This window comes from Podarcis tiliguerta, assembly GCF_965153285.1.
Source record: "Podarcis tiliguerta genome assembly, chromosome: 14".
Taxonomy (NCBI): Eukaryota; Metazoa; Chordata; class Lepidosauria; order Squamata; family Lacertidae; genus Podarcis; species Podarcis tiliguerta.
In genome coordinates this window covers 52,833,987-52,859,542 of record NC_139547.1, presented here as the reverse complement: position 1 = coordinate 52,859,542, position 25,556 = coordinate 52,833,987, and the positions used below count along the sequence as shown (strand labels likewise).

At 54.9% G+C, this 25,556-nt stretch overlaps 3 protein-coding genes across 4 annotated transcripts in view; 1 reads left to right on the top strand and 2 right to left on the bottom strand.

Moving 5' to 3' along the window:
- The window catches only part of FSCN1 (fascin actin-bundling protein 1), a 333,406-nt gene that overhangs the window by 48,003 nt on the left and 259,847 nt on the right, over positions 1-25,556 (bottom strand). The gene's annotated exons all lie outside the window — the stretch shown is intronic.
- On the top strand, positions 1,915-19,053 carry MGRN1 (mahogunin ring finger 1). Of its 2 annotated transcripts, XM_083413566.1 has the most exons (17): positions 1,915-2,123; positions 4,417-4,535; positions 5,055-5,143; positions 6,034-6,180; positions 7,270-7,387; positions 7,821-7,887; positions 9,550-9,602; positions 9,938-9,985; positions 11,010-11,078; positions 11,517-11,676; positions 12,555-12,664; positions 14,047-14,270; positions 14,476-14,593; positions 15,975-16,020; positions 16,812-16,931; positions 17,406-17,450; positions 17,768-19,053. In XM_083413566.1, the coding sequence occupies exons 1-16, from the start codon at positions 2,036-2,038 to the stop codon at positions 17,444-17,446; spliced, it is 1,617 nt and encodes a 538-aa protein (XP_083269692.1). In that variant the 5' UTR covers positions 1,915-2,035; the 3' UTR covers positions 17,447-17,450; positions 17,768-19,053. The 2 variants fall into 2 exon arrangements, with proteins under 2 accessions (XP_083269692.1, XP_083269691.1); XM_083413565.1 differs by lacking the exon at positions 17,406-17,450.
- Positions 20,008-23,996, bottom strand: LOC310664436 (forkhead box protein J1-B-like). Its single transcript, XM_083413623.1, has 3 exons — positions 23,739-23,996; positions 22,384-22,938; positions 20,008-21,222 (listed from the first exon to the last, which is right to left on the bottom strand). Exons 1-3 carry the CDS (start codon positions 23,889-23,891, stop codon positions 20,485-20,487), a joined length of 1,446 nt encoding a protein of 481 aa, XP_083269749.1. The 5' UTR covers positions 23,892-23,996; the 3' UTR covers positions 20,008-20,484.

Here is a 25,556-nt window from a genome sequence, read left to right as displayed (position 1 = left end):
GGAGATCTCTACCCTGGGATTCTTGCATTGCAGGGGGCTGGACCAGATGACCCCTGAGGGTCCCAATTCTTCGCCCCGCCGCTTTCTCCAGCGCTGCCTCGACTACATTACCCAGAAGCCTTTGCTTTGTTGTCCTACTTGTTGCGGGGCGGTCGCTGATGCAGTTGGACTGACAGATGGAGCCAACCAGTGAGCAACGAACCTGCGCCGCAACCTTGCCATATTAGGTAAAAGGACTATCCGGCAGAGCCAATGAGCTTGCAGAGGAGGCGGGCGCAGGGAGGGTCCCCGTCACGTGGCGGCTCCGGGGAAGGGAATCCGGCCAGGCGGGCAAAGGGCGGCGGCTGTTGCGCACAGTTTATAGGGCGGGCGGGCGGGCGAGTGAGGAGCGTCCGAGGCCGAGGCCGCCTGCATTTTTGGGCTCTTGCGCAGGACTTTCACAGAAGCATTGAATTGTCGAGTTGGAAGGGGCACCCAGGGGCCATCTAGCCCAACCCCTCGCCGTGCAGGAATCACGTGTCCTGCTCTCTGTCAGCTGTCATCCAGCCTGGTGAAACGAACCCAGGACAAGCGCCTGGAGCCCCTGCAATCTCGCGCACCGCTTGGTGGGGACTGGGGTGGCCTGTAACAATATATATCATATGGAAAAGTTTGAGATTTGTTTAACCATTTTTTAATTATTGAGTTTTTGAATTCTGGTGCTGGAGGAGACTCTTGAGAGTCCCATGGACTGCAAGAAGATCTAACCTCTCCATTCTGAAGGAAATCAGCCCTGAGTGCTCACTGGAAGGACAGATCCTGAAGCTGAGGCTCCAATACTTTGGCCACCTCATGAGAAGAGAAGACTCCCTGGAAAAGACCCTGATTTTGGGAAAGATGGAGGGCACAAGGAGAAGGGGATGACAGAGGACGAGATGGTTGGACAGTGTTCTTGGAGTCACCATCATGAGTTTGACCAAACTGCGGGAGGCAGTGGAAGACAGGAGGGCCTGGCGTGCTCTGGATATGGGGTCACAAAGAGTCGGACACAACTAAACGACTAAACAACAACAACAATTATTGAGTTGTCAGGTTGGCTTTAAAAACTGGAAAGAAATTGTTGTTGTTTAGTCGTGTCCGCCTCTTCCTGGCCCCCTGGACCAGAGCACGCCAGGCCCTCCTGTCTTCCACTGCCTCCCGCAGTTTGGTCAAACTCACGTTGGCACCTTCGAGAACACTGTCCCACCATCTCGTCCTCCGTCGTCCCCTTCTCCTTGTGCCCTCCATCTTTCCCAACATCAGGGTGATAGATAATTTATTATGGTCAATGACCAGCTCACATAACACAATAAAAACAGCATTCCTAAAGATAAAATATACAATCAGAGCAGATTGCATCAATAGCTCATGAGTTAAAATTGAGATATATACATACACCCGTACAACTGAGATTTGGGCTCCCATAAAAATTGACCCTGATTTCCTTCAGAATGGAGAGGTTTGATCTTTTTGCAGTCCATGGAACTCTCAAGAGTAATTAATACCAGGATCTCTCCCCCTCAATTCAGGGTGGGAAACTCTACATTCCTCCATAGACAGCTGAATTGTCACTTTAAACTACATTTTAAAAAAGCAAATACATTCTTACTGAGTTTTCAGCTTGACCTACAAACCAAGCGCGAGGAATCTGAGCTAAATAAACTCACTTCACCTCCCCCCCCCCGCCACGTACAGAGTGGAAGCTCTACATTTTCCTATCTCTACCGTTCGGCGCTGCCATTGGCTGAGGGTCAGGCCCCGCCCCGCGCCTCCAACGCCCTCCCATTGTTGTGTTTTTCTCTTCTCCCCGCGCGGCGCGGCGCCTCCTGGGGGTTGTAGTCCGCGGACGGGCTCCCCTTCCGCGGCGAACCACGAGAAGGGCCTGGGCGCGAGGACTCTCTTTCCCGTGGTGCCCCGCGCGGGAGCGGCCTGCAGGCCTCGCCGCCTTGACGGAGTTTCTGAGGGGGCTTCGCTGAGGGAGAAGAAGAGGCTTCGCCGACGAGACCCGCCGACCGCCATGGGCTCCCTGCTCAGCCGCCGCATCGCCGGCGTGGAGGACATCGACATCCAGGCCAACTCGGCCTACCGGTACCCGCCCAAGTCCGGTAAGGCCCGGGCCCGCCGCCCCCGCACCGAGGGGGCCACGGGAAAGGAATAATAATAATAATAATAATAATAATAATGGTGATATTGGTAGTAGTGACCCCTCTTGCTCCTCAGCTTCCCCTCCCCAATTTTCGTTGGGGGTTCTCCCCCTCCCCCAACCCACAGGGGGGGTCCCTATTATTCCCAGCAGCCTGAGAGGAAAAGCGGCTTCGTGTCTCGGAGCGGCCGCCCGGGCTCTTCCTGGCTCGCGGCGGGTTGGACTAGATGACCCCTGGGGGCCCCTCTGGCTGCCCTTCCTACCTTGCAGGGGCTCGGGCCGCTTCCGCCGCTGTTCATCCCCCCTGAGGATCGCACGGGCGTTTGGCATCGCAAAGCAACAGCGCAGTTGAATTATTGCTTTTTTTGATAGCAATTTATTGATTTATCAAAAATAACTGTAACAATACCAAAACAAAACAAATTGACTTCCGTGGGTAGGCAGACTAAGGCCCAGGGGCCGGATCCGCCCAATCGCCTTCTCAATCCGGCCCGCAGACAGTCTGGGATTCAGCGTGTTTTTACATGAGTCGAATGTGTGCTTTTATTTAAAATGTATCTCTGGGTTATTTGTGGGGCATAGGAATTCGTTCATCCCCCCCCCCCAAAAAAAATATAGTCCGGCCCTCCACAAGGTCTGAGGGACAGTGGACCGGCCCCCTGCTGAAAAAGGTTGCTGACCCCTGCAGTCTAGTCCCTTCCTTGGTTCCATTATTTTTCAATATACTGCATGTCCTAGCGAAGTGTAAAAGGCCCGCGATAAAAAGAGCCTTTTTGCCTGGCACCTGAAAATGCAGGTGAGGAAGGTGCCTGCTGAGCCTCCCTGGGGGAAGCGCTTCAGGAAAGGGGAGCCACCACCGAAAAGCCCCCCTCCTCCTCCTGCCTCCCTTTGGGCCACTTTGCCTGTAGGGATTGGGGTCCTGGGCCCTTGAAAGGTCCACAGCAGCACTTTGAACGGGGCCTGGAAACAGAGGGGCATCCAAGACAAAAGGACCCTTGGCTTTCCCTCCCAACTCTGCCACCCTGATCCCCCATTCCCAAATGTGACCAGAAGCCCCCCCCCCCCATCAGAAGAGCCTGGTGGCAGGTGTCTCTTCTGAGAAGCCAGGAGACCACCTGAGCATAGCCCCCCTTTCCCCCCCAGGGGACCCAGCCGCTGAAAAGGAGCCAGTCAAACGGGCAGAGAGGAAAGAAAACCCCTGCAAATGTCATTGCTGGTTTTTAATTGTTTGAACATTTCAAGCAGTGGCTTTTCCTGGATGATTTTCATGTATTATTATATGAATTTTGCGAAATAAAATAAATAAATAGCCACCGGTTCCAAGGGCTCCTCAATGCCCCTTGGTCCTGGAGGCAGAGAGGTCTGTCGGTTTCATGTATCGCTTGTCTGCTTTCTGGCTGAACAGGGATGTTTGCAGAGTTTTGTTCCAATGTGCTTGTGACGCCCCCCCCCCCTCCGGCTGCTATGAACCAGAACAGCTGAGAATGGAGCCTCTGTGCTCAGTGGCAGCCTACCTCTGAGTCTCTGGTGAGGGGGCCACCTTCATGCCCAGCTTGTGAGCTTCCCAGAACTGCTCACTGATGGAAACCGGGTTACATGGCTGTCTCCACCCCCATGTACAGCTGCAGTGGGCGCCCTGAGAGCTGTTGCCCTCGGATCCTGCTTGCAGGCTTCCCTTTGCTTGGCCACGTGGAGAGCAGGATTCCGGAACAGATCCAACTGCAGCCGGGATCTTCTAATGTTCTTATCATGGCGTGCCCCTCCCTCCACTGAGCCATTGCTAGGCAGCAGCAGTGGGCTGCCCCTTCCGCTTCTCTTGCCTGCCTGCCAGTTCCCTTCTTCCAGGTGCCTGCCAGCAGCAAGGTGGGTGGTTGTAAGCCTGCATTGCACAGCCCACGAAAGGGGCTCTTTCCACAAATCTTGGGGTGGGGGGCAGGTGAAGCTTTTGGCTGCCAGCTGGTGTGGATGTCTGCCCTCTCCCACTCCAGAGGTAGCTTGCTGAGCCCCGCCTTGTGCCAAAGTCCTGCCAGTGCCCTTGGCATCTGTGCCCGATCTGCGGTGCAGGTCCTTTCTCGACTGTGAGGCTCACTGTGTGACTTTGGGCTGCCCTACCCTGCAGGGTTGTTGTGAAGATAAAATGGGTGGGTGGGTGTGGGAAGAACTCTGTATGATGACCTTGAGATCCTTGTGCGGACAACGGTGGTTAAAAATGTAATAAACACAAACGTAAAACCAGGTCTTTGCCTTCTCTTCAGGGAACTACTTTGCCAGTCATTTTTTCATGGGAGGCGAAAAGTTTGACACGCCACACCCTGAGGGCTACCTTTTTGGGGAGAACATGGACTTGAACTTCCTTGGCAACAGGCCCGTCCAGGCAAGTACTCATGATTTTGGTGCACCAAAATGAACCGGGGGGGGGGGGAGGGGAGCACCAGCCAGCCAGCTGTTTCAGAGCACAGCTCCCATCACAGCCATCGCATGGGGGTTGCTGTTGTCCCAAACAGCTGGAGCCTGCCAGGTCAGATCAGGCTGTCCTCACAGGATCTCACCTGAATTAAGACCTCTCAGTTCGAAGGGTTGCAGGTGTGTGTTTTTAAACAACTTTTCCCTGAGGTTGAATGGGGTTCAGAAAAACAAAGTGAGAAATACTGGTGGATTTCAGTTCGGGGACAGACGGACCCCTGATTGCTGAATGTGTACAGCTCTCCCTTTTTTGTTCTGGCTCAAACCCTTCCAGGGATAGCAGATGGCCCTGAGCGGAGGTTTCCTCCTGTGTGTGCAGCTGGAGAGAGCCAGCTTGTGCCAGTGGTGGGGGTGGAGAGTGGCCTGCCCCCCTCAGGTCCCCCTTGCTTGGTGTGTGCTTTCTCAAGAGGCTCCTGTTTTTGCATTCCAGTTTCCCTATGTAACCCCAGCACCTCATGAGCCGGTGAAGACTTTGCGCAGCTTGGTGAATATCCGCAAAGATTCCCTTCGCCTGGTCAGGTACTGCAGACCCAAACCCCTATGGGGTGAGACCTTTCAGGGGGGAATCACAGCTGCCTTAGCCTATGCTCTGCTGAGGCCAAGGAGCTTAAAATGCGGACTCTGCGATGAGTTGGCACGGGGGGTGGGAGGTTTGGATTTGTGTCTTTTTGCAAAGAAGGTGCTTAACTTGCCTTCTTTCCGTCTGAGCATGTTGCTTGATTTTCTGACATTCAGAGGATTCCTTTTTTATTTTTTATTGTGAACTCTTGATTGTGAGCTGAAGAGGGAGACTTCCTTTGTCTGTCCTGGTCTTAGTGTGCTGCTGAACAGAGCATTTTAAGTGGGGGGTGTTTTGAGTTACAACAAAGGTTGCGCTTAATATCACATTCCACACTTGCAGTGAATAGTGAAAATCTGGAGAATACACAAGATCTAGAAAGCAGGTAGTTTGAAACCTTGCTTTTGCTTGTTTCTAATTCTGGCCAAAATGGAGGGATTGAGAGGGATGGGTTGAGGGGCTTGAGGAATCTGGGCAGGGGAACATGAATAGAGGCAAGAAGGCAGAGGACTCTGTCTCCTGAAGATCAGGTGTTTATTATGTATAATCTTAATGTGATAATATTGTTTCATGGCATACGTGGCTTCAGAGACCATCTAATAATAATAATAATAACAATTAATATGATAAAACCATTAATGTAATAAATATTGTGCGTATCTTAAAAAGCATTTTAGACAGTCCCATCAGGAGAGCTGGAAATGTGATCGTTGTGAAGCTAGTTCAAGTGGGTGGGTGGTAATAAAGAAACAGAGACGGCTCAAGGATTGAGTTTCTGCGCCAGGTGAGAGACTGCAGCAAGCTTAATGTCTGAGCTCACCTGCCGTGACTCAGCCTCCCTTTACATCAGGTACAAAGAGGACGCTGACAGCCCCACTGAGGAGAACGGGAAGCAGAAGGCCTTGTACAGCCTGGAATTCACCTTTGATGCCGACGCACGCGTTGCAATAACCATCTACTGCCAAGCGACAGAGGAGTTCATTAGCGGCATGGCTGTGTGAGTGCTGGGACCCTGGCAGCGAGGGGCCTTGTGGGAGCTCGTCAAAGGGATCATGTGTCTTTTGGAGACATCGTCTTCACCCACCCGTAGTTCTGTATTATTTTATTTATAAAAGTATTTACACACAGTTGTTTGATTTTTAAAAGCAGTTTACAACAGTAGTACATAAAGCCATACAATAAAAGCCATATAGAAAAGTTAAAATCAGACATCAGATAACTCTTGTGGAAAGATGTACTTTTAATTGCCCTCATCAGCCTGGCAGAATAGAAGAGTATTCAGCAGGCATTTAAAGGTTGAAACAGAATGCGCCTGCTTGATCTCCAGTGGCAGAGAGTTTCACAGGACTGGGCCAATGACACTGAAGGCTCAGTTTCGTGTTGTTGTCAAATGAGCCTTGCCAGCTTGGAGAATGACCAGCGACATTCCTGTACATAATCTCCTCAATCGAGCTGGGCAATAAGGGATTAGATGATCCCTGAGGTACCCTGGACCTAAGATGTTCAGGGCTTTGTAAGCGAATACAAGGACCTTGAACCTGGAGCAGTAGTAGACGGGCTTTAGCAATGGAGCCCCATGTTGTGGACTAGACATTCTGCACCAGCTGGAGCTTCTGAAGCAGGTCCAAGGGCAGCCCCACAAAGAGCATATTGCAGTAGTCCAACCTTGAGTTACCAGCGCATGGACTACAGTGGTCAGGCTATCCCTGTTCTGGAACGGTTGTTGCTGGTGAACCAGGTGAAGGGATGGGGACCTTAGCTCTCAAATTCACCAGCTTGGCTCAGCAGAAAAATATATTGCCACCCCCAAGGTCTGGCATCCCTCCACCACTGAGACCTACACCCTGGGGTAGTTTGGAGACGCCCTTCTTTTCTTTATGTCCAGAAACGTGCTAGCTTAGCTTGGGGTGCCAGCAGGTGGCTGCATGAGGCAGGTCCACATGCACATGACATGGTTTGCTGCTGCTTCCGTTGCCTTTGGCCTGTGCTCCGCCATGACACGGAAGGGTGCTGGATGTGGCCTGTGAGAGCCCAGGAGCTGCCTCGGTGTGTGGTGCTGAGCCTCTCCTCTTCTCCCTGCCCGCAGCTACAGCACAAAGAACCCTTCTCTGCAGTCGGAAACGGTGCATTACAAGCGAGGAGTCAGCCAGCAGTTCTCGCTGCCATCCTTCAAGATAGACTTTTCGGACTGGAAAGACGACGAGGTGACGTTCCTGGCCTCTTACTGCCTCCCAGATTTGGGTCTTTTAGCTTAGCAGAGTCACATAGGCTTGTGTTTCTCCCTCCTGCCTCCCCCGTCTTAGTGATTTTGCTCCTGGGGGGTTGGGGGGGGGTTGAAAGCAAAGCAGTTGTGGTGTCCTCAGCTCAAGAACAAAGGTGCTGGGAAATGAACTACAGATCTTCCAAGGGGAGGGGCTGGAAGGAGGGAAGGAAGCTGAGCGGCTGCTTGTCCTTCCTTCCCATCCTGTTCTGGCCTCCAGGCCACTGTGACAACCACAAAAAAGTATCTCTTTCTCTCCCCCCCCCCCCAACAAAAGGAGGGTCTTTTGACACCTTTTCCTTGGAGGAGTTCCATATGGAAAGCCACAGGACTCCCTCCCAGCCGGACTAATCCCTCTGTTTGCTCCTTCCTTCCAGCTGAACTTTGATCTGGACCGCGGCATCTTTCCCGTCGTCATCCAGGCTGTGGTGGATGAAGGCGACGGTAAGACACCGGCTTCCACCCTTTGCCTTCATGCCCCGGGAAGCGGAAGCAGTTGGGCTGGCTCAGGGGCACCAGCAGGGTTTGGCCCAGAGGCTGGAGTGGCCTTCCCAAGGGGCCAGGCTGCGCTGGAATCAGACAGTCCTGGGAAAGGTCTCCCCCATGCTAGGTTTTCTGTGTTGGGCCTGAGCAGGGAGCAGGAGGGGAACTGGTTTGCTGGCTCTTGGGCAGGATTTGGCTCATGCCACCTCCACCTTCTGTTCCCACCTGGGACGGTCTCCTTGCTCATATGCGTCTTCTGGGACGCAGGAGAGGCTCTGTGCTAAAGAAGGCCTGTTCTTTAAGCCAAGCAAAAGACCCGTGTTGCTCAAGAGATTTGGATTGCCAGCAGTGTTAGCAGATCAACTTCAGTGTTTCCTATTCTTAGAATAATTGCGTATCCCTTTTTGAGAATTTAGTCTTACTGATGTACCCTTTCTCAGGAGAAGTATTTTTTACATTTTGCTGAAAGCCGCCCAGAGTGGCTGGGGCAACCCAGTCAGATGAACAGCATATAAATAATAAAATTAAAGTTTTTTTATATAAAAGAATTATAAAACTATTTTTAAAAAACAAACATATACTGTAAGGCTATTTATAAAGAATTATTAAAGCTACCCCCTTATTATTATCATTATTATCAATAATAAAAATTGGGTAGTTTTAATAATACAGTCAAACCTTTCGAGCAGCTTAGTTCTCAAATGTTTTGGCTCCCGGACACTGCAAATCCAGAAGTGACTGTTCTGGTTTGTGAACTATTTTTGGAAGCCAAATGTCTGACGACTTCTGTGGTTTCTGATTGGCTGCAGGAGCTTCCTCAGCTGATTTATCTAGCTGAGAGCAAATTCTGCTGTGAATCCTTTGAAACCCTTTTGTGTGCCCCTGTGGCTACACAGACCACACTTTGGGAAACACTGCTCTGGTTTCATCTGTGGCACTTCAGAGAGATATCCCTGGGAGGGAAACAACAACTGGAGCCTTCTCTCCTTTGCCTCCATAGTGGGATCTCTTGTGCTGGAAGTCTTCAGCCAAGGACTGTGTGTCAATAAAGCTGAAGACAATAGCAATGTTGTTTGAAGGAGCTATTGCCTCTCCCTCTTAGCTTTTCCCATCATGCCGTGGGAGAGAAAACGAAAATATCATCTTCTGTTTGTGTAACTGGTAGCCTGGGTCAAGAAAGCCCCCCCCCCGCCTGTGGTCACCTGACAGTTTGATGAAGAGGTCAGCCCAGTGGGCAGCAGCTGTGAGAAAGGCAAATTCCATGCCAGGGAGCATTAGGAAAGGAGCCGGAACAAAAACGGTCTATAGCGTGAGGCCACGTTTGGAATCCTGGGTACAGTTCTGGTTGCCTCGCCTCAAAAGGGAAATTACCAAGAGAGAAAAGGGTTCAGAAAAGGGCTTGGTTCAGAACCGCCTGCTGACCTCCATCGTATACATTGATTGCGCGCAACTTCCTCCTTGGTCACCTTGAAAGCTCTGCTGGCCACGTGACCATTTGGGTAGCCTGTGCAGCTGGGCTGGTGGGAAATCCCGACTCTCCTCCCTTGGAGCCTGGCCTGATGGGGCGTTTGGGCTGCCTGTTGCCTTGCCCCTGATCTCATGGGCCTTCCGCTTTCCCCACAGTTGTCGTGGAAGTGACTGGCCATGCCCACATCCTCCTGGCTGCCTTTGAAAAGGTAAGAAGCCCCCCTTTGCCCCATCTGAGCAGGAGATGGCTTTGGGTGGCTGCTGGACTAACATCGCTGGCAGAGGGGCGAGACATTGCTTTGCCTTCTCTGTGGCTCCAGCCTCTCTTGCAAAGCCCCTTTTCGCTCCTCTCTTGCCCTGTTCTGTTTGCTGCTTTGAATGGGAAAATCTGCAGAATCTGAGAGCTTGGATTGTGTAAACAGAATAAATCCTGAAAATGCAAGTGGGTCTGTGCATAGAAGGAGGGGTTTGCTTAGCAAGCAGCTGAAGACTTTTCATATTAAATGTGCCAACCTATCTCTCCTGTGTCTTTTCCCCTCATCAGCATGTGGATGGCAGTTTCTCAGTGAAGCCTTTGAAGCAGAAGCAGATCGTAAGTCTTTGTCTGTCTGCAAGGATGTGGCTTAATCTTGTTTTTTAAGCTGTATTTCAATCAATTGTTTTTATATTTGGTGTAAGCCGCCCTGAGCCCGGTTTTGGCTGGGGAGGGCAGGGTATAAATAAAATTATTATTATTATTATTATTATCATCATCATCATTATTATTGGCAGAGGTGCTGGCTGACATCCTGGAGAGGCCTGACCCCTTTCCCACTATCCAACTTAGCAGGGCCCATTGGATTTACTGCACTGAGAACCTGTAATACAAATATTTAAACAGATTTTTTTAAAAGGAGGTTTAGGCAGATTCACAGACGATAAAGTTCTCCATGGGTACTAGGCATGATGTCCACAGGATGTGCCTCTGAATCAGTACCATTTGCTGTGAGTCCCAAATAAGAACACCAGAAGAGCCTGTGTGCTGGATCAGGCCAATGGCCCATCTAGTCCAGCACCCTGTTCTCACAGTGGGCGACCAGGTGCCTGTTCTGGAAGCCCAAAGGCAGGACTTGAGCTCTCCCCCACCCCTTTCAAGCAGCCAATGTTCAGGTGCATGGGGCTTCTAACAGTGGGAGTGCAACATGGCCATTGTGGCAAGTAGCCATTGATGTGCTGTTCCTCCCCTGCACTGCCTATGGGGTTCCCAGAGTTGTCTGATTGGCCACTCCGAGGACAGACTGGGGGGCCACATGCGCTTCCTTTGGCTTAGCCAGCAGCTGACTAGCAGGTTCTTCTGACTTGTGCTTATGCTCAATGAAGAGCACATTGCTGCCCTTTTATTATTCTGGTTTTGGTTTCCAACCTGTTTCCATCCTTGTTTCTCATTTGCCTTAGATGGTTGTTTCTTCATGTTTAGTTTTCAGCTGTGTATTTGTATCATGTTGTGTTTAACTTCCATTGCAAGCTGCCTAGAATATCCTAGTGTAAATAATAATAATAGTAGTAGTAGTAGTAGTAGTAGTAGTTAAGAGTAACGATTAAAAAAGAAGCAAGCAGCATTTCCTGCTTCCCCACAGGTGGACCGGGTCAGTTACCTGCTTCAGGAGATCTATGGCATTGAGAACAAGAACAATCAGGAGACTAAGGTGAGGAGGGAGGGAGGGAGGGAGGGAGGGAGGGGAGGCCATCAACTCTCCCAGGGCTGCAAGGCAGTCAAAGACGATGAGAGGAGCGAATCTCCCTTGAACGTTCCCTTTCGAGGCTTTTGCTCTCCAGGGGGAGAGAAGTTGTCTATTGACCAACAGCAACAGCTCAGAGCTGTGGCTTTCTTCCGGCATCTGCTTAAGCCAAATCCTGCTTGTGAGTGTGTGCCTCCCAAGTCTGAAATTTTGGGGCTTTGCCTGTTCTAGGTGGGGTTGATCTTGCCACCTGCTGCCAGTAGTGTTGGGTTGGGTGGTTCTGTCTGTCAGAGTCCAGAAAGGGGCCCCTGGATTTCTGTGGGACAGCGAGGGTTCTGACTGCTGAGCTGGGCCACAGGAGCATCCAGTGAGTTCTCTGTCTCCCTCTCCCCCCCCCCCCTGCAGCCCTGTGACGATGAGAACAGCGACAACAGCAACGAGTGCGTGGTGTGCCTCTCCGACCTGCGGGACACCCTCATCCTGCCCTGCAGGCACCTTTGCCTCTGCAACTCGTGTGCCGACACCCTGCGCTACCAGGCCAACAACTGCCCCATCTGCCGCTTGCGTGAGTCGCAGGGGGGCGGGGTGGGGCAGAGGTGAGGGAAGAAGCCCTTTGCAGGCCAGGAGGAGACCAGCAAACCTGGGGCTTGAAGCACAGAGACCCTTCTCCACCTTTGATCACGCTGCGCAGCTTTTCCTCTGGGGCTGCCATTCTCATTGCATGGAGCAGGCTTGTTTTCTGCTGCCAGCGGATTCAGGTCTCAAGAATGGAGATTCCCACTAAGCATTAGGAATAATTTCTGGAGGCAAGAGGCGTTTGAAAGTGGGAAGGACTCACAGAACCCAAAACTCCCCTGGGTGGGGCAGTCTCTTCCATTGGAGGTTTCTAAGTGGAGGTCCGATGGCCATTTGTCAGGGATTCTTCAACTGCGATTCCTGCATTGCAGGGGGTGGATGACCCTGGGGGTCCCTTCCCACTCTACAGTCCTATGATGCCCGGGGGGGGGGCACATTTGTTCCCCCTGTTCAGTGAAACTCTCATGGGAAGTCCTTTGCTGATGGGCAGGGATGGAGCAGGGAAACATGAGCTCCGTGGATTCAGTTTCTGTGGTATAGCAAGGTGCACATGCCTTGCCACACGAGCACAGGAGGAGCATTGCAGGATTTCAGGTTCGGTGCCCATGCCCATTTCTGAGGCCTGTGCCTTTAAGGGGCTCTGCTTGGGCAGCAGCTGATCTGCCTTGGCACCTGGAAAGGTTGAGTAAGTCAAAGCCGCCTGTCTCCCTTTGCAAGACCAGTCAACGTGGCTAGCAGGTGGCTTTGGGGCTCCCAGAGGAATCTGCCCACAGCCCAACCCGTAGGAGGCAAAGATGATGTGCCTTGCCCCTGGCAGATTTTGGGCGCAAGAGATGAGACTGGGCTCCTCTTGCCTTCCCCCCTCAGCCTTCCGAGCCCTGCTGCAGATCCGAGCCGTGAGGAAGAAGCCCGGGGCCCTGTCTCCGCTCTCCTTCAGCCCCGTCCTGGCACAGACCCTGGACCACGACGAGCATTCGGTGAGAAGCAGCCTCAGGCGTCCGTCTGGGAGGGGTCAGCAGAAGGGGTGGTTTCACGCCCAAAGCACACCTGAAGCACTGGGGGTGGGGAGGATGCATCTCTCTGTGTGGGGTGGAGGGGAGTTGGTTTGGGTTCTGGGCAGACGCTCATCCCCACTTTTTCTGGGGGCTCCAGGTGGCCTTTTCTTCTGAGCCTTGGCTGTCCCTCCCAGGTAATGGGGGTGGGGATGGGGTCAGCCTGCCTGGTAGAAGGACAGGAAGCCATAAAACTAGCAAAGGAGAGAGACAGGGAAGATGTGTTGCTATCCCGGTGGATGGGAATCGCTGTTTTCTTTTGTTTTCTTACTACTACTAATTTATATTCTGCCCACCCAACTGAGTTGCCTCAGCCACTCTGGGCAGCTTCCAAACATTTAAAACACAGTATCCCCCCCTTCCCTCCATCCGGGTGCCCATGGCAGTGGCTTACAGGCAGCCTCCCACCTGGGCTCCGATCAGCCCCAGGCCTGCTGAGCTTTAGCCTGGGGTGGTGGAGCTTTAGCCTGTGCCTCCAGACTCTCCCCTGGGACTGTTGCACAACCCTAAGAGCCCCCAGCTCAATTGGCCAGAGCAACAGAACCTGAGATGCCCTTCTGAAGACAAAGCACAGCAACAAGAACGGGCATTCCTCACAAAAGTGACTTGAAGCAGCTTACGGAGATCGACTCATTGCTAGACAAGGCCCTAACAAGAGCCTGCTGGATCAGGCCAGAGGGGGGCCATCCAGTCCTGCCTCCTGTTCTCCCAATGGCCAACCAGGTGTCCCTTGGGGGGAACCTGCAAGGAGAACATCAGCTCCAGAGCCCTCGGCCTCCTGTGGTTTCCAGAAACGGGTTCAAAAGTCCTGCTGCCTCCGACTTTTGAGGAATTGCCCAGCCATGCTAGACAGCAGCCACTAAGAGCCCTCTTTTCCTTCATGAATTTGTCCAGCCCTTTTTTAAAGCCATCCAAGTTGGTGGCCAAAAGATGTTTCCTATCCCGAGAAGGAGTGTGAGATTTTGGGAAGATTTCAAACTACTTATTGTGGTTCTTGTTATTTTTCTCTCTGGTGTTTTTGTCGTCCTTAAATGTTGTAAGCTGCCTTGTAAAAAGTTAATCTTCAAAGGTGGCGTATAAGTGTGTACATTAATTCCATGGCCCTCCGTGGGTGACTCCTAGTGCCAGGCAGTGTGTTGAGCTGCAATTCCTGCGGTGGGGGTTGGACTGGGTCCCCCTGTGACTCCCTCCCAGTCCTGCAGTTCTGTGAGGGCAGAGCTAAAGAGGCTTCCGTGCTGTAGGGATCCAACTGCAACGACGGATGGCAGTGGCTGAGCTTTTGTCTTCTTCTTCTCCTCCCTCTGCAGTGTTCGGACAACATCCCTCCGGGCTATGAGCCCATTTCTTTGCTGGAAGCCCTGAACGGCCTGCGCTCCATCTCCCCCTCCATCCCCTCCGCTCCCCTCTACGACGAGATCACCTACACGGGGGTGCTGGACGGGCTCCCCCTCTCTGGAAGACCCCTGGTGGGGCTGGACCGAGCTGTGGAGAGCAGCCACCAGAAGAGCAAGCGCAGCAAATCTCCAGACAGGTGAAATCTTGTGGAGAAGCCTCTTTGGATCGCTCCCTCTCGCCCTCCCCTACGCCAAGTCCAAACCTTCATCTGCTTCTCCTCTGCCCAACGCCTGAAGCTCAGGGCTCCTAGTGCCTTTGCCTCTCGCCCCAGAGTCAGTCCCCCTGCCATGCGAGCCGCTGCCAATCCTCTGGGTCGCAGCTGTGTCTCTTGTTCTCTGCAGCACCCTCCGGTCTCCCTCGTCACCCATCCACGAAGAGGATGAGGAGAAGCTTTCCGAGGACTCAGACTTGCCACTCAGCGGGACAGAGCTCGTGCTGCAGGAGGGCAGCTCCCCAGAGGTGAATCTCTCTCTGTCTGTCTGTCTGTCTGTTTGTCTGGCTCCTGCCTCTTTGCTAAGCCTGGAGTGGCCTGCTGATGGGGTCAGGCTTGGGACTGCCATGAGCCTTGCTGAGTTGGCAGCCTCAGAAAGGTGCCTGCCTGCTGCCTGTTCCTGCTGACAGCTGAGCAACCGCAAGAGCTCCTTGGCCAAGTTGTTTGTGTGCATGCGCAAACTGACAAGTGGAGGTGTCTGGTTCTGTGTCGTCTTGCAGTAAGTTGTAGTTTTTACTGGCACGGGGAGCTGGCCAGTAAACAGCAGGTGGCCTGTTTGGGCTGCCCACCATGAGCTGCTAGAGCTGGATGCTCCCATGGGTGGTCCTGATCACCCGTCTCCTTCCCCTCCCCCACCCCACCCTCATTGGTTCCTGGGGCTTCATCCACACTCCAGGGGAGAGGTGAGCTGCTCTGGCCCTCTGCTTGCAGCAGGGCTGATGGCCAGGGAAGGCGGCAAGCCCTCTTGATGTTGGGCAGCAGACCACGCTCCCCAAGGGCTCTAGCAGGGGCCTCCCTCCCCACCAAATGTGATGATTGAGGAGGAAGGACCCCCTTTGGACTTCCTCACCGTCACGCTGGGAAGAAGCATCCCCTCCATTGCTGGCTTCTGCTCTGTTCCTCCCCATAACAGCCTTGCTTAGCACACCAATCCCTTCCCACAGACTTCCAGAGCCTCTCCCCAGACTGAGGGAAACAGTAGCTCTTTTTCCTTCTCCATTGACTTGTCAGCCTAGGAAGCTGAGTGCAGCCTGGCTACCAGAGCAGGGGATTTTCCACCGGGTGTGGAGGGGCAGTATTGCCTCTCTGTCTCCCCGCTGGCCTTTGGTGCCCGGGCTCCCACTCCTACGCAGCTGCCACTTGGACGTAGCTGGAAACTGTCAGGCTCATAATGTTTTCTCTTGACTTTCCAGATTGGGGGGTGGGGGTGGCAACAATCATCCAGAGAGGCATTGGCAGCAATCTTCCCATATTTAGGCCGGTGCTTCAACCCTTGTGATTTTTATTCACAATTTTTATTCCTGCTTCCGTGTCATCTTACTGGGTTTTGTGTCATATTTTTATTTTATTTCTATATGCTAAGCCTTTTTTGTCATTGTGGTCACCTGCTTTGAATATACTTTTCTGTAGGAAAGCTGGGCATACATTTTACTAAACCTAAAAAATGCCCTTTCCCCCCTTGAGAGCCCCAAGTGTCTCTTTCAATGGGATCCGGAGCAAACCTATTTCCAGCTCTGGAATGGTGCTGGTTTCTGCCCATTTGGAAAGCAAAGTAGGGGGCTGTATAGCGACCCTCCTCCTTTGCAGAAATGAGACCCTTTTCTTTTTCTCCTCCTCCCGTCTTTCAAGAGCCTGACAGCGGAAGAAGCAGAGGCAGCCAGCCCCCTGCCGCAAGGTGAGCTCTGGCTGGGCCTGTGGTGGGTGAGAACTGGCGGCGGGGGGGGGGGGGAGTATCCTTACCCTCTGGCCTGATCCCCTCCTGGCTGTATGTTGTGCCTGTGCTGTTGAACATGGGCCTGGAAAGAACCCCACTGCTAGGACTGCCCCCCTGGAGGGGCAGCTTGGGCAAAGTGGAGCAGCCACGAGAGCAGCGTGTGGTGGTTGGAGTGCTGTACTGGGACCTGGGAGAGACCAGGCTCCACAAAGCTCACTGGCTGTGTCCTTGGGACGGTCACCCTCTCTTTCGGCTTTACCTCCCTTTCAGGGTTGTGGGGATTAAACGAGAAGGGCAGAAGAACCAATAGATATGAATGCTGGCTATTTCGTAGATGAGTTGGGCTGCAGAAGGTGTGCTGGGGAGACCACATATTCAAGAAACACAAAAGTAACTTTTGATAGGTTTTAATATCAAAAACAAAAACTCATTTTACACTAAATTACAATATATCCATAAGCATGACCCGTCCACCAGGGTACTGAGAGAGCTACATACTGCTCTTTATATAAACAGCTTAATTACCACAACTTAACGGCACCTGCTATCCTGCTTCACAGCTGTAGGTCACATTATTGCTCTGGCCTTTAAAGAAATACACATCTTGTGGAACACTAATGAACCTTCAAATTTAAAGAGACGATTCACCAACGAAATGCAGAAATGTGAAGGCCTTTGGGGGCCCCTGACCAAGGCCAGGGAGTGGCAGCTGCCAAGGCGCTGAGGCTTCCTCTTCTTTCTCCCCCTCGCAGGTGCCCAGCCTCCCTCTGTGGAGGCCCTTGTCCAGGAGAGCAGCAGCAGCAGCAGCACCTGTGACCCCGGCAGCCTCCCCATCCTGGAGAGCGACCTGCCAGCGGACGTCTACCTGCCAGGTAACGTCAAAAGGAGCCCACGGTGGTGACTGGCCCTTCCTTTCCCTCTGCTGAGAGGGGGATGGTGCCCTCGCTTGGCCAAGAAGCAAGGGCCCTGACTCACCTGTCCCCCGCCCCCCCAGCTTCACGCCCCGTCCTGGCTTTTCCTGCTCCTGCACCCATGGCCCGGCTGCCTTTGCATCGCTGCTGCTCTCTGTGTGGCAGCCATGGCCCTGTTCTGTACATCCATGCCACGCAGGCCCTGTCCGTGTGGCACGAGGAGGGGGGCAATTGGGAACGGGGGGGGCTGGAAGCACACGCAGAGGGGGCCAGAAGAGGCTCAGAGGGTGAGGCTCGTGGTGGGTTGCAGAAGAGGCCTCCGCCCCGCTCTCGGGCACCACCCGATGCCCACAGCAAGGGGGGCGTCTCTCCGTCCATCTTTTCTGACCGCTTTTTCTAACGTCTCCCCCCTTTCTGTCTGCCCCGCCTGGGCAGCCCTCGGCCTGGACTCCTGCTCTGTTGGGATAGAGGAGTAAGCTGGTACGTCTCGTCTTTCCTCCCTATACGCTGGCGGGGGCCTCTTGGGAGGGCAGGTGGGGAAGGGCAGCCAGAAGTGGGGCAAGGGGGCGGAGGAGGGAGGGGGGCTGCAGTGGGGAGGGGGCTGAGATGCACAGGGCAGCTTCCGCCCAGCTGTTGGCGGTCTCTTTCAGCGGCCAGGCACCCACCTCAGGGTGCCAGTCGGGCGCCCTGCCTTGCTTCTTGCTCCCACCCTATGCCTGGGGGCAGGAGGGCTGAGAGGGGCAGCACCACCAGGGTTCCTGAGCAGGCCTCTTTCTCTCTCCCCCCCCAAACCACAGGATCTTCTGACTTCGCTGGCACCCTCCCTGGCCGTGGGACCAGCCAATCCGGGCAGCCCTTCCTCTTCAACAATCCCCGCCTCTGCGTGGAAAGCGGGCAGAGCCCGTCCTGAGCGCCTGGCTCGGGGTTCGAAAGCCACCACCACCGAGGTGCTCACAATGCCAAACGCCCGGGCGCATCTTCTGGGGCGGCTCCTCTTCCTGCCTGCCTGTGGGGAAGCAGCCCCCTCTGCCTCCCTCCCTCTTCCACCAGCGAAGGATCCTTTACGGGACACGGGTTCCGGTGCTGCGGCACGAGACAGACATTCCCCCTCTGCGGGGCTCAGCCTCGGACCAGGACTCTCTCCCCCCTCCCTCCAAGGGACTCTTCTGTGTCTTTGTACAGAAATGCATGATATTCAGTGCCCCCCCCCCCCGCATTGGCTGTGAGGCTGGTGTGATGGAAAAGATTTCCTCCTGCCTTGCTGTGCTCTCTTCCTGCCCCCCCCAACCCTCTTTGGACATGTCTGTTGGCCCCTTGGCCTTTTTAACCCCCTGCCTCTGATTCCCCCCCCCCCCTCCTGCTTCCCAGCCTGCCTGCTCTGCTCCCGGCCAGCACTTGGGGCTCCTGGCAGAACCCCCCATCTAGGCACATGGGGCGGGGGGGGGGGCTTCTTCCTGCTCCTGCAGAAAGGGAAAGTGGGTCGGGCCCAAGGCACTTGCTGCCCCCCCCATTGACTTCCTGCCAGGGGGGTGGCTGGGCTCCAGAGAGGAAGCCAGCGAGGGGCGGGAGGGACTCAGCTGGAAGTGGCCTGAGGCTCCCCACTGGGACCTGCGTCTTCTGCCCCACAGCTACCCCCCCTCCACCACCACGACCTGCTGCTTTGCTGCAGGATTTGGAGGCAGAGCAGCAGAGCCAACCTGGGGGGGCACTTTTGCTGGAGGGTGACACAGAACCTGCAGCTTCTTCTCTTGCCCTGAGGCCGGGGTATCTGGTGGGCGCCCCCTTGTGCTGCCTGTGGCACCGAGCAGGAGCCTGTTCACCCCCACCTTGAGCTCCACGGTTTGGGGCTGTGCCCAGGTGGCCTTGTGCCTTCTCCTCCTCCTCTTCCTCCCTCCCAACTGCTTCACCCAGAAGGCGGTGGGGTGAGGGGTGTCCTAGCTGCCTGAGGGGCTGCCAGCTGCTTCCTTGCCCCCCCCAACCGCTGCCTTTGAGGGGGCCACTCTCTTTCCAGGCCCAGAGGGCAGAGCTGGGCCAATGTGTTTCTATATTTATAGTAATAAACCCCTCCTGTGTCAGTCTGGTTGATGCTGGTGACTGGCTTTTTCTTGTTGGTTTCTTCCTTCCCGGTGTCCGGTGGGGCACACTGACCATGTGGACGGGGCCACACGCAGATCCAGTCTCTTCACTGACCTGAGGAAGCCCCCCGCCTCTATGGGCCTTATGCCAAGTCAGGCTGCTGGTACCTTGAGAGGAGTGTCAGTGCTCTGGGTTTGCCTTCTGCCCCTTCCTTGCCTGCCCAACAAGCCACTGCCCCCCTGGCCCTTCTTTCCTGCTAGTCAGGAGTGGGTCTGCAGCAGCCTTGGCACGTGGCCCACGTCTGCCACTCACCCCTTGGCACTGCAGCCAAATCCACTGGCAAAATGCTTTTGACCCAGATGCCAGTGCCTTCTCACGTCAGGCCAGTGGTCCATTCAGTGGGGCTGGTGGAGGAGAGATCCGCCTTTCGTCCTTCAGGGGCGGCAGCTGCCTTGGGTGGGGTGCCCCAGGGAGGGGAGAGGATGGTGCTGCGCTCTCGGCCTCGCTGGCCCCTGCCCTCGCAGATCTCTCTCCCACCCTGGCAGGTGAGCAGGACAGTTTGTTCCTCTGAGGAGCCTGGCCGTTTGGAGGAACAATGAGCCAGCCAATGCGCCCGTCCGTCTTGGCTCAGGCTGCCACTCTTTGTCTCCAGAGCACTTGCCCAACTGCCCGAGGCAGGTCCAGGCCTGTCTGCTGCCCGGTGTCCATCTCCTCACCAAAGGACAGGAAGGGGAGTCTGTTTGCCTTCCTCCCTGCCCATCCACAGAGCAGCAGCTGGCACATGCCTTAGCACATGCGTGGCATGGGAATGCCCACCTCCCCCCGGCACCTTCAGGGAGTTTGCCAAGGGTGCTCCAGTGCTCTTCCTGGCCTGCCTTTTAGCTGCCAGCCTTAGCTGAACCCCTTTCCTCCCATGGTCTGTCGAGGCTGCTCAAGGAAGCAGAAACGAGACTCTGCTCTCAGACAAAATTATTTGCATATATTTACTTACAAACATTGTGATGCCAAAGTTGATTTGGAAAAAGGATATTGGTTTTGCGTGCGCAGGAAGGGAAGGAGGGGGAGGCCTTGAAGTCTTCTGAATAGGGAGAGGAGGAGAAGGGCCCCCTTCCCCTGGTTTCTTGGCCCCCAGCCCTTTGGCAGACCCGCTTTGCCCATCCTTGCACCTCTGAGAGTGTGCTCACCGCTTTCAGAAAAAGCTGTACATCCCGAGCTAACGGAGCTCTGTTGTGCCTTTTGACATTTGGGAATACAGGCGCTCTGCGACCTGCTGCCATACACACCACAGCATGACTTGCATCGAGCAAGGCTACGACTATGGCGGACACCCCCAGCCTCTCTGCTCTGGGGCAGAGCTGCCCACCCCGGGCAGAGGTCAGCTGCAAACCAAGGCCGCTTCTGCTGCGTCTTCTCATTGCCTCTTGGGGGCCTGCAGAGCTCATGCTTCCCACGGCTGCATCTCGGCTAGGAAGCCCTCGACAAAGCAGGTGCCGCCCTCCTCCTCGAAGGCCCAGGGGGGTCCCAGCGGCGGCTCCGTGGCTGCTTCCTCCTCTCCCCACGGTTGGCCCAGGGGCTCGGCATACAGCGTCAAGTTTTCCACCAGGGCTGGGACAGGGTGAGGGGGGCCCTCTTGGCTCAGAGGACTGACTGGCTGGTCAGAGGAGGCCAGGACCACCTCCTCTGCGGCCAGGGAGCCGAGGGCTGCCGTCAGCTCCAGGTCCTCAATGCTGCTCCCGCTGCCAACGAAGGTGTCCTCCAAGACAGACGCCCAGCTGAGGTCCCCCGGCAGAGCCACCCCCTCTCTGCCCACAGAGGCCAGAGGCGAGCGGGCACCGGTCCAAGCAGCCTTGCTGGTGCCCTGGCCTGGCTGCTGCTTGCACTTACCGGGGTGGCGCTGCCCCCCAGGAAGCCGGGGCATCTGGTCCTCTTGCAGGGGGCCTCGTCCCCTCCCTCGGAAGCAGCCCAGCTCTGCACCGGAGGCAGGCAAGGGGGGTGGTGCCTGAGAGGCCGAAATGCAGGGAAAGGTTGGCACCCGCCTCCGCCGGAATATCCCGTCGACGAACCTGTCTGCGTGCTGGGGGTTGATCCGCCAGAAGCCCCCCTTGCCAGGCTCGTCTTTCTGCCGCGCCACCTTCTGAAAGCACTTGTTCAAGGACAGGTTGTGGCGAATGGAGTTCTGCGGAGGAGACAAAAGGCCCATGGGGAGGAGGGGGGAAAGGGGGAAGAGGGAGGGGTGAACAGAAGGGCATGCAGAGAGCCCTACGGGATCAGGCCAGGGGATCCCACTGGCCCCTCCTCCAGCTCTCACAGGGGCTAGCCAGATTCCTATTGTGAGAAACTTGCAAGCAGAACCTTCTGCGCACCAGAGCCAGTGACTGGCCTTGTGCCTTGTAGCCACTGAGTGCCCTCCAGGGATTTCCCCAACCTCTTTTAAAGCCATCCAAGTTGGTGGCCATCGCTGCCTCTTGTGGCAGGGAGTTCCATAGTAACTCTGTACCCCATGGAGAATCCTTTCTCTTCTCTTTGTCCTGAACCTCCCTGTCTTCAGTTTTGTTGCATGTCCACAAGTTCTAGCATTTGCAGGAGAGGGAGGAAAACCTTTCTCTATACATCCACTTTCTCCAAGCCTCGCCTAATGTTCCCAACAGCTGCCTCTTCCTTGCATTTCCCCCAAACTAAAAAGTCCCAAACGCTGCAACCTTTCTTCCCGAGGGAGCCCCCCTGGATCATTTGAGGTGCCCTTTGTCTCTTGCCCTGCAAGAGAGCTCCCTGGCAGAAGTTATAAGTGCCCATCTGAGGAATGTCCCCCACCCCCCCCACACCTCCACCTGCCGCTGGTTGCAGCAGCCCCTCCTGTCCAGCAGAATGGGGAAGGGCACCTCGGCGGCTGGGGGAGAAACTCGCTTCCCATTTTTTCAAGTCCACAATATTGATGGGAGGCCAGCTCAGTCTCCCCCTTCCCACTGGCCCTTCCTGCCTTTTGTCATAGGAACACAACATTCTGCCTTGTAATTATTATTATTATTATTATTATTATTGTTATTGTTATTGTTATTATTATTATTTACACCCCGCCCACCTGGCTGAGTTTCCCCAGTCACTCTGGGCGGCTCCCAATCAAGTGTTAAAACAGTACAGCGTAAAATATTAAAAACTTCCCTGAACAACTTCCCTGGTGTGTGCCCTTGGTCCATTTAGCTCAGTATTGTCTCCCAGCAGCAATGGCTCTCCAGGGTTTCAGGCCAGAGTCTCTCCCCTCCTCTGCCCCTGGGGATTGAACCTGCTCGCAGGGCACCTGCTTCCAAGCCCACCTGCTGCTGCTCCGGCCCCGCCTCACCTGCCAGCTGGGCTCTGCGTGGCGGTAGTAGCAGAAGTTCTCGGTGATCCAGGCGTAGATGGCCGAGAGCGTGAGCTTGGCTTCTGGGCTGGCCCGCATGGCCATGCTGATGAGGGTGGCGTAGGAGTAGGGGGGCTTCACCTGCCCGTTGGTCCGGTAGTCGACCGCCTCTGGGGCGGGGGCGAGGGGCTGCAGGGAGGAGCTGGAGCTGGCGGGTTTGCCCATCCCCGTGGGCACCCCCATGGCCGCTGTGTCGCCCGCGGGTGGGCTGGCTGGCGCGTCGGAGCCCTGCTGCAGGAGGCTGGCCGAGGAAGGCTTCTCCGGGCTGGCGGGGAGGAAGGAGAAGCCCTGCAGCCACTGCAGGTTGGTGAGGCTGTCGTCCACGGCGCCAGCCCCGCAGGAAGCGCCCCAGGGCTCTGCGCCCAGCTGCTGCTGCTGCTGCCGCCCCGTCTTCGGCCTTACGAGGGACATTCTCCACGGCCCGAGTCCGATGCCCTCCTTTTCTCCTGCGCCAGGGACAGGCAAGGCGACGGGGGCGTCGGACGGGAAATTCTCCTGCAGAGACAAAGGACAAGCTGTTGCTCCGCCAGGTCCCCCGCAGGCGCATTTGGTTACACGGGCTCCATTCGCCGGGGCCTCGCCAGCCCGCCTGCGGCTTGGGGAAGCGGCTCCCTGGGGACCAGCGATCCGGTTTCGGAGGGTGTGCAGGTGGCAGCCGCCGAGGCTTCGTCTTTACACTCATTAGGGGAGTGCACAGCTCGGCTGTAACCCGACACGGCCTCTCCTCCTCCGCCACCCTGCGCCAGGAGACCCCAGGCGGCTGGCCAGCCCGGCCCGCGAAGGCTGCCGCCTCTGCCCTCCTTGCGCCCACCTGCGGGGCACAAACTCGGGCGCGGCGGCTCGCAGGAAGCTGGGTTTTAAATCCGCCGCGTCCTCTGGTGCCACCTGCGTGGGGCAGTGCCCCCCTTGCTCCCTCCTCCAGTCTCTGCTTCTGAGCAGCGAGCACCCTTGCGCGGGAGCACCCAGGCAGCTGCCACCCACGCGCGAGAAACCAGGGAGCAGCCAGCAGTTGGGGCGCGGGGAGCAAGGTCAGGAGGGGGGGGGGCTCTTGCCAAGGAAGTGTCCCGGGATGAATGGAAGGAGCATCGGGCTGGCCGGAAAATCAGAAGAGAGGTGGAGGGGGGCAGCCGATGGGGGCATCCTTATCAGCCATCAGGTTTCTACGTTCCTCTCTAGCCCGCCCACCCCCAATTTTGGGGTGCATCCCTTGTGCAAGGGTCTCGTGCAAAACTCTGAAAAGAAACAAAGCCCCCCCCCCCCAGTTCTAGGTGCCCCCTGCCCCTCCAAGCGCCTACCTGCTGCCCCGCAGCAACAGGCGAGGTGCGGGCCGCCTTCTGCGAGTGCCAGGGGAGAGCGGCGCGTCCGGCTGGCTCTTTGCAGGCGATGGAGAGAAGCAACCTGTTCGGGCTGCCACCCGCCCCCCCCCCCCCGCCAGCCCCACATTTCATTGGCTGTCGAGGCCACCTTTTGTCTCAGCCGCTGCCACACGCCGCCACCTTGTGAAAGCTGCTGCGCTGCGGGGAGAAAAGGAGGCGGTTACGCACAATATCACCAGGTGCTGGGAAGTTTTTGGGGTCCCAAAAGTGGCTCGCGGGAGGCTGAAGAAGCAGCTGCTGGCAGCCCGTCTGCCTTGTAACGCCGCCTCTTGGCTGCCTGGCCCGAGTCCTGCCCTTCGTGGCACCTCTGGGGCCAAGGGGAGGTCGGAACATCGGGAGGGCAGCAGCTCCGGGGGTGGGACAGAGGTGCCCACGGGGCATGGAGCGCGCACAGCCGAGGCAGCCTTTTTGCCTTCACGGGTCTCCCCCGCGGAGCCTCCGTGGCATCTGTCCTGGGTACCTAAAAGCAGATTGCACATGTAAACCACAACACACGGCTCAGCTATGGAACTCACTGCCACAGGAGACCAACTTGAATGGGGCAAACTCGCGGAGGATAGGGCTGTTGGCGGTTCCTGAATCCCAGTTGCTGGAAACTACAGGAGGGAAGAGGGCTCATGTGCCGCGATCCTGCTTGCAGGTTTCCCATTGTACACCATGGCATCTCCCTGGCCATTGTGAGAGCAGACGCCACTGCGCCGGAAGGGCCACTGGCCTGATCCAGGACTTTTCTGATGTTCTCAAAGGTTAATTTTCCAGCCGGGAACCCGGTGGACCTTAAACCAGGGCTCCTGCGCACAGTCAACACATTCCTCTTTCCTCTCTGCGAGTTCATTCCATTAATTAATTCAACTTGTCACCCAATTATAATATTGATATGGCAACGTGTGGATGACTTTGGAAAGGAGATTTAAAAATTATAGCATGCTGCGCATTAAAAGAAAACTACATGAAGATGTTGTATAGATGCTATTTGACGCCTAGCAAGCTGACAAATTTAAAGCCAATATATTCTGGAAGTGTAAAGAGAAAGAGGGTACTTTTTTCACATGTGGTGATTCTGTAAGGTTGCAAAGGCCTTCTGGAAATTTGTTTATACTGTAATGAATTGAAAGAAATGTTTAAAATAACTTTTGTTAAAAAGCCAGAAGCTTTCCTTTTAGGTATACTTGGAGAAGGGGTGCCAAATACCAGAAAAAACTATGTATGCTATCAGGGCAGCCCGAATGATATACGCACAAAACTGAGACGATTGGCAACTAAAACTGATGAAATACGCGGAGATGGAGAAACTTACTGGAAGACTAAGATATAAGGATGATAAACTCTTTGTAGCAGAATGGGGGAAATGTATTGGACATATGAAAACAAACTGTAAACAAGTAAAAACATTAGCAGGATTGATATAAACAGGAGCCATAAGGCTTATAAGGGAATTAAAAAGGATAAATAGGTAAAATGGTTAAATTAAGATATGCAGTAAGAATTTGCTAGAAAAATAAGAAACCGCAGGAGGGAGGGAAGTAGCAGAAAACATCACTGGTTTGTGTGTGATTTATATTTATTGTTTAATATTGTAAAATGAAAACATTAAATTAAAAAGGGGGAAACTTGTCACCCAAAGGGTCCCTAAGCAGAAGAATCACACCCTTTATTCACAATCTTGTGTCCCTTAAAAATAATGTTTAGATGCTTTATTAAAAATACCCAAAAGCTGCTCCCTCCGCTCAGTCGCGC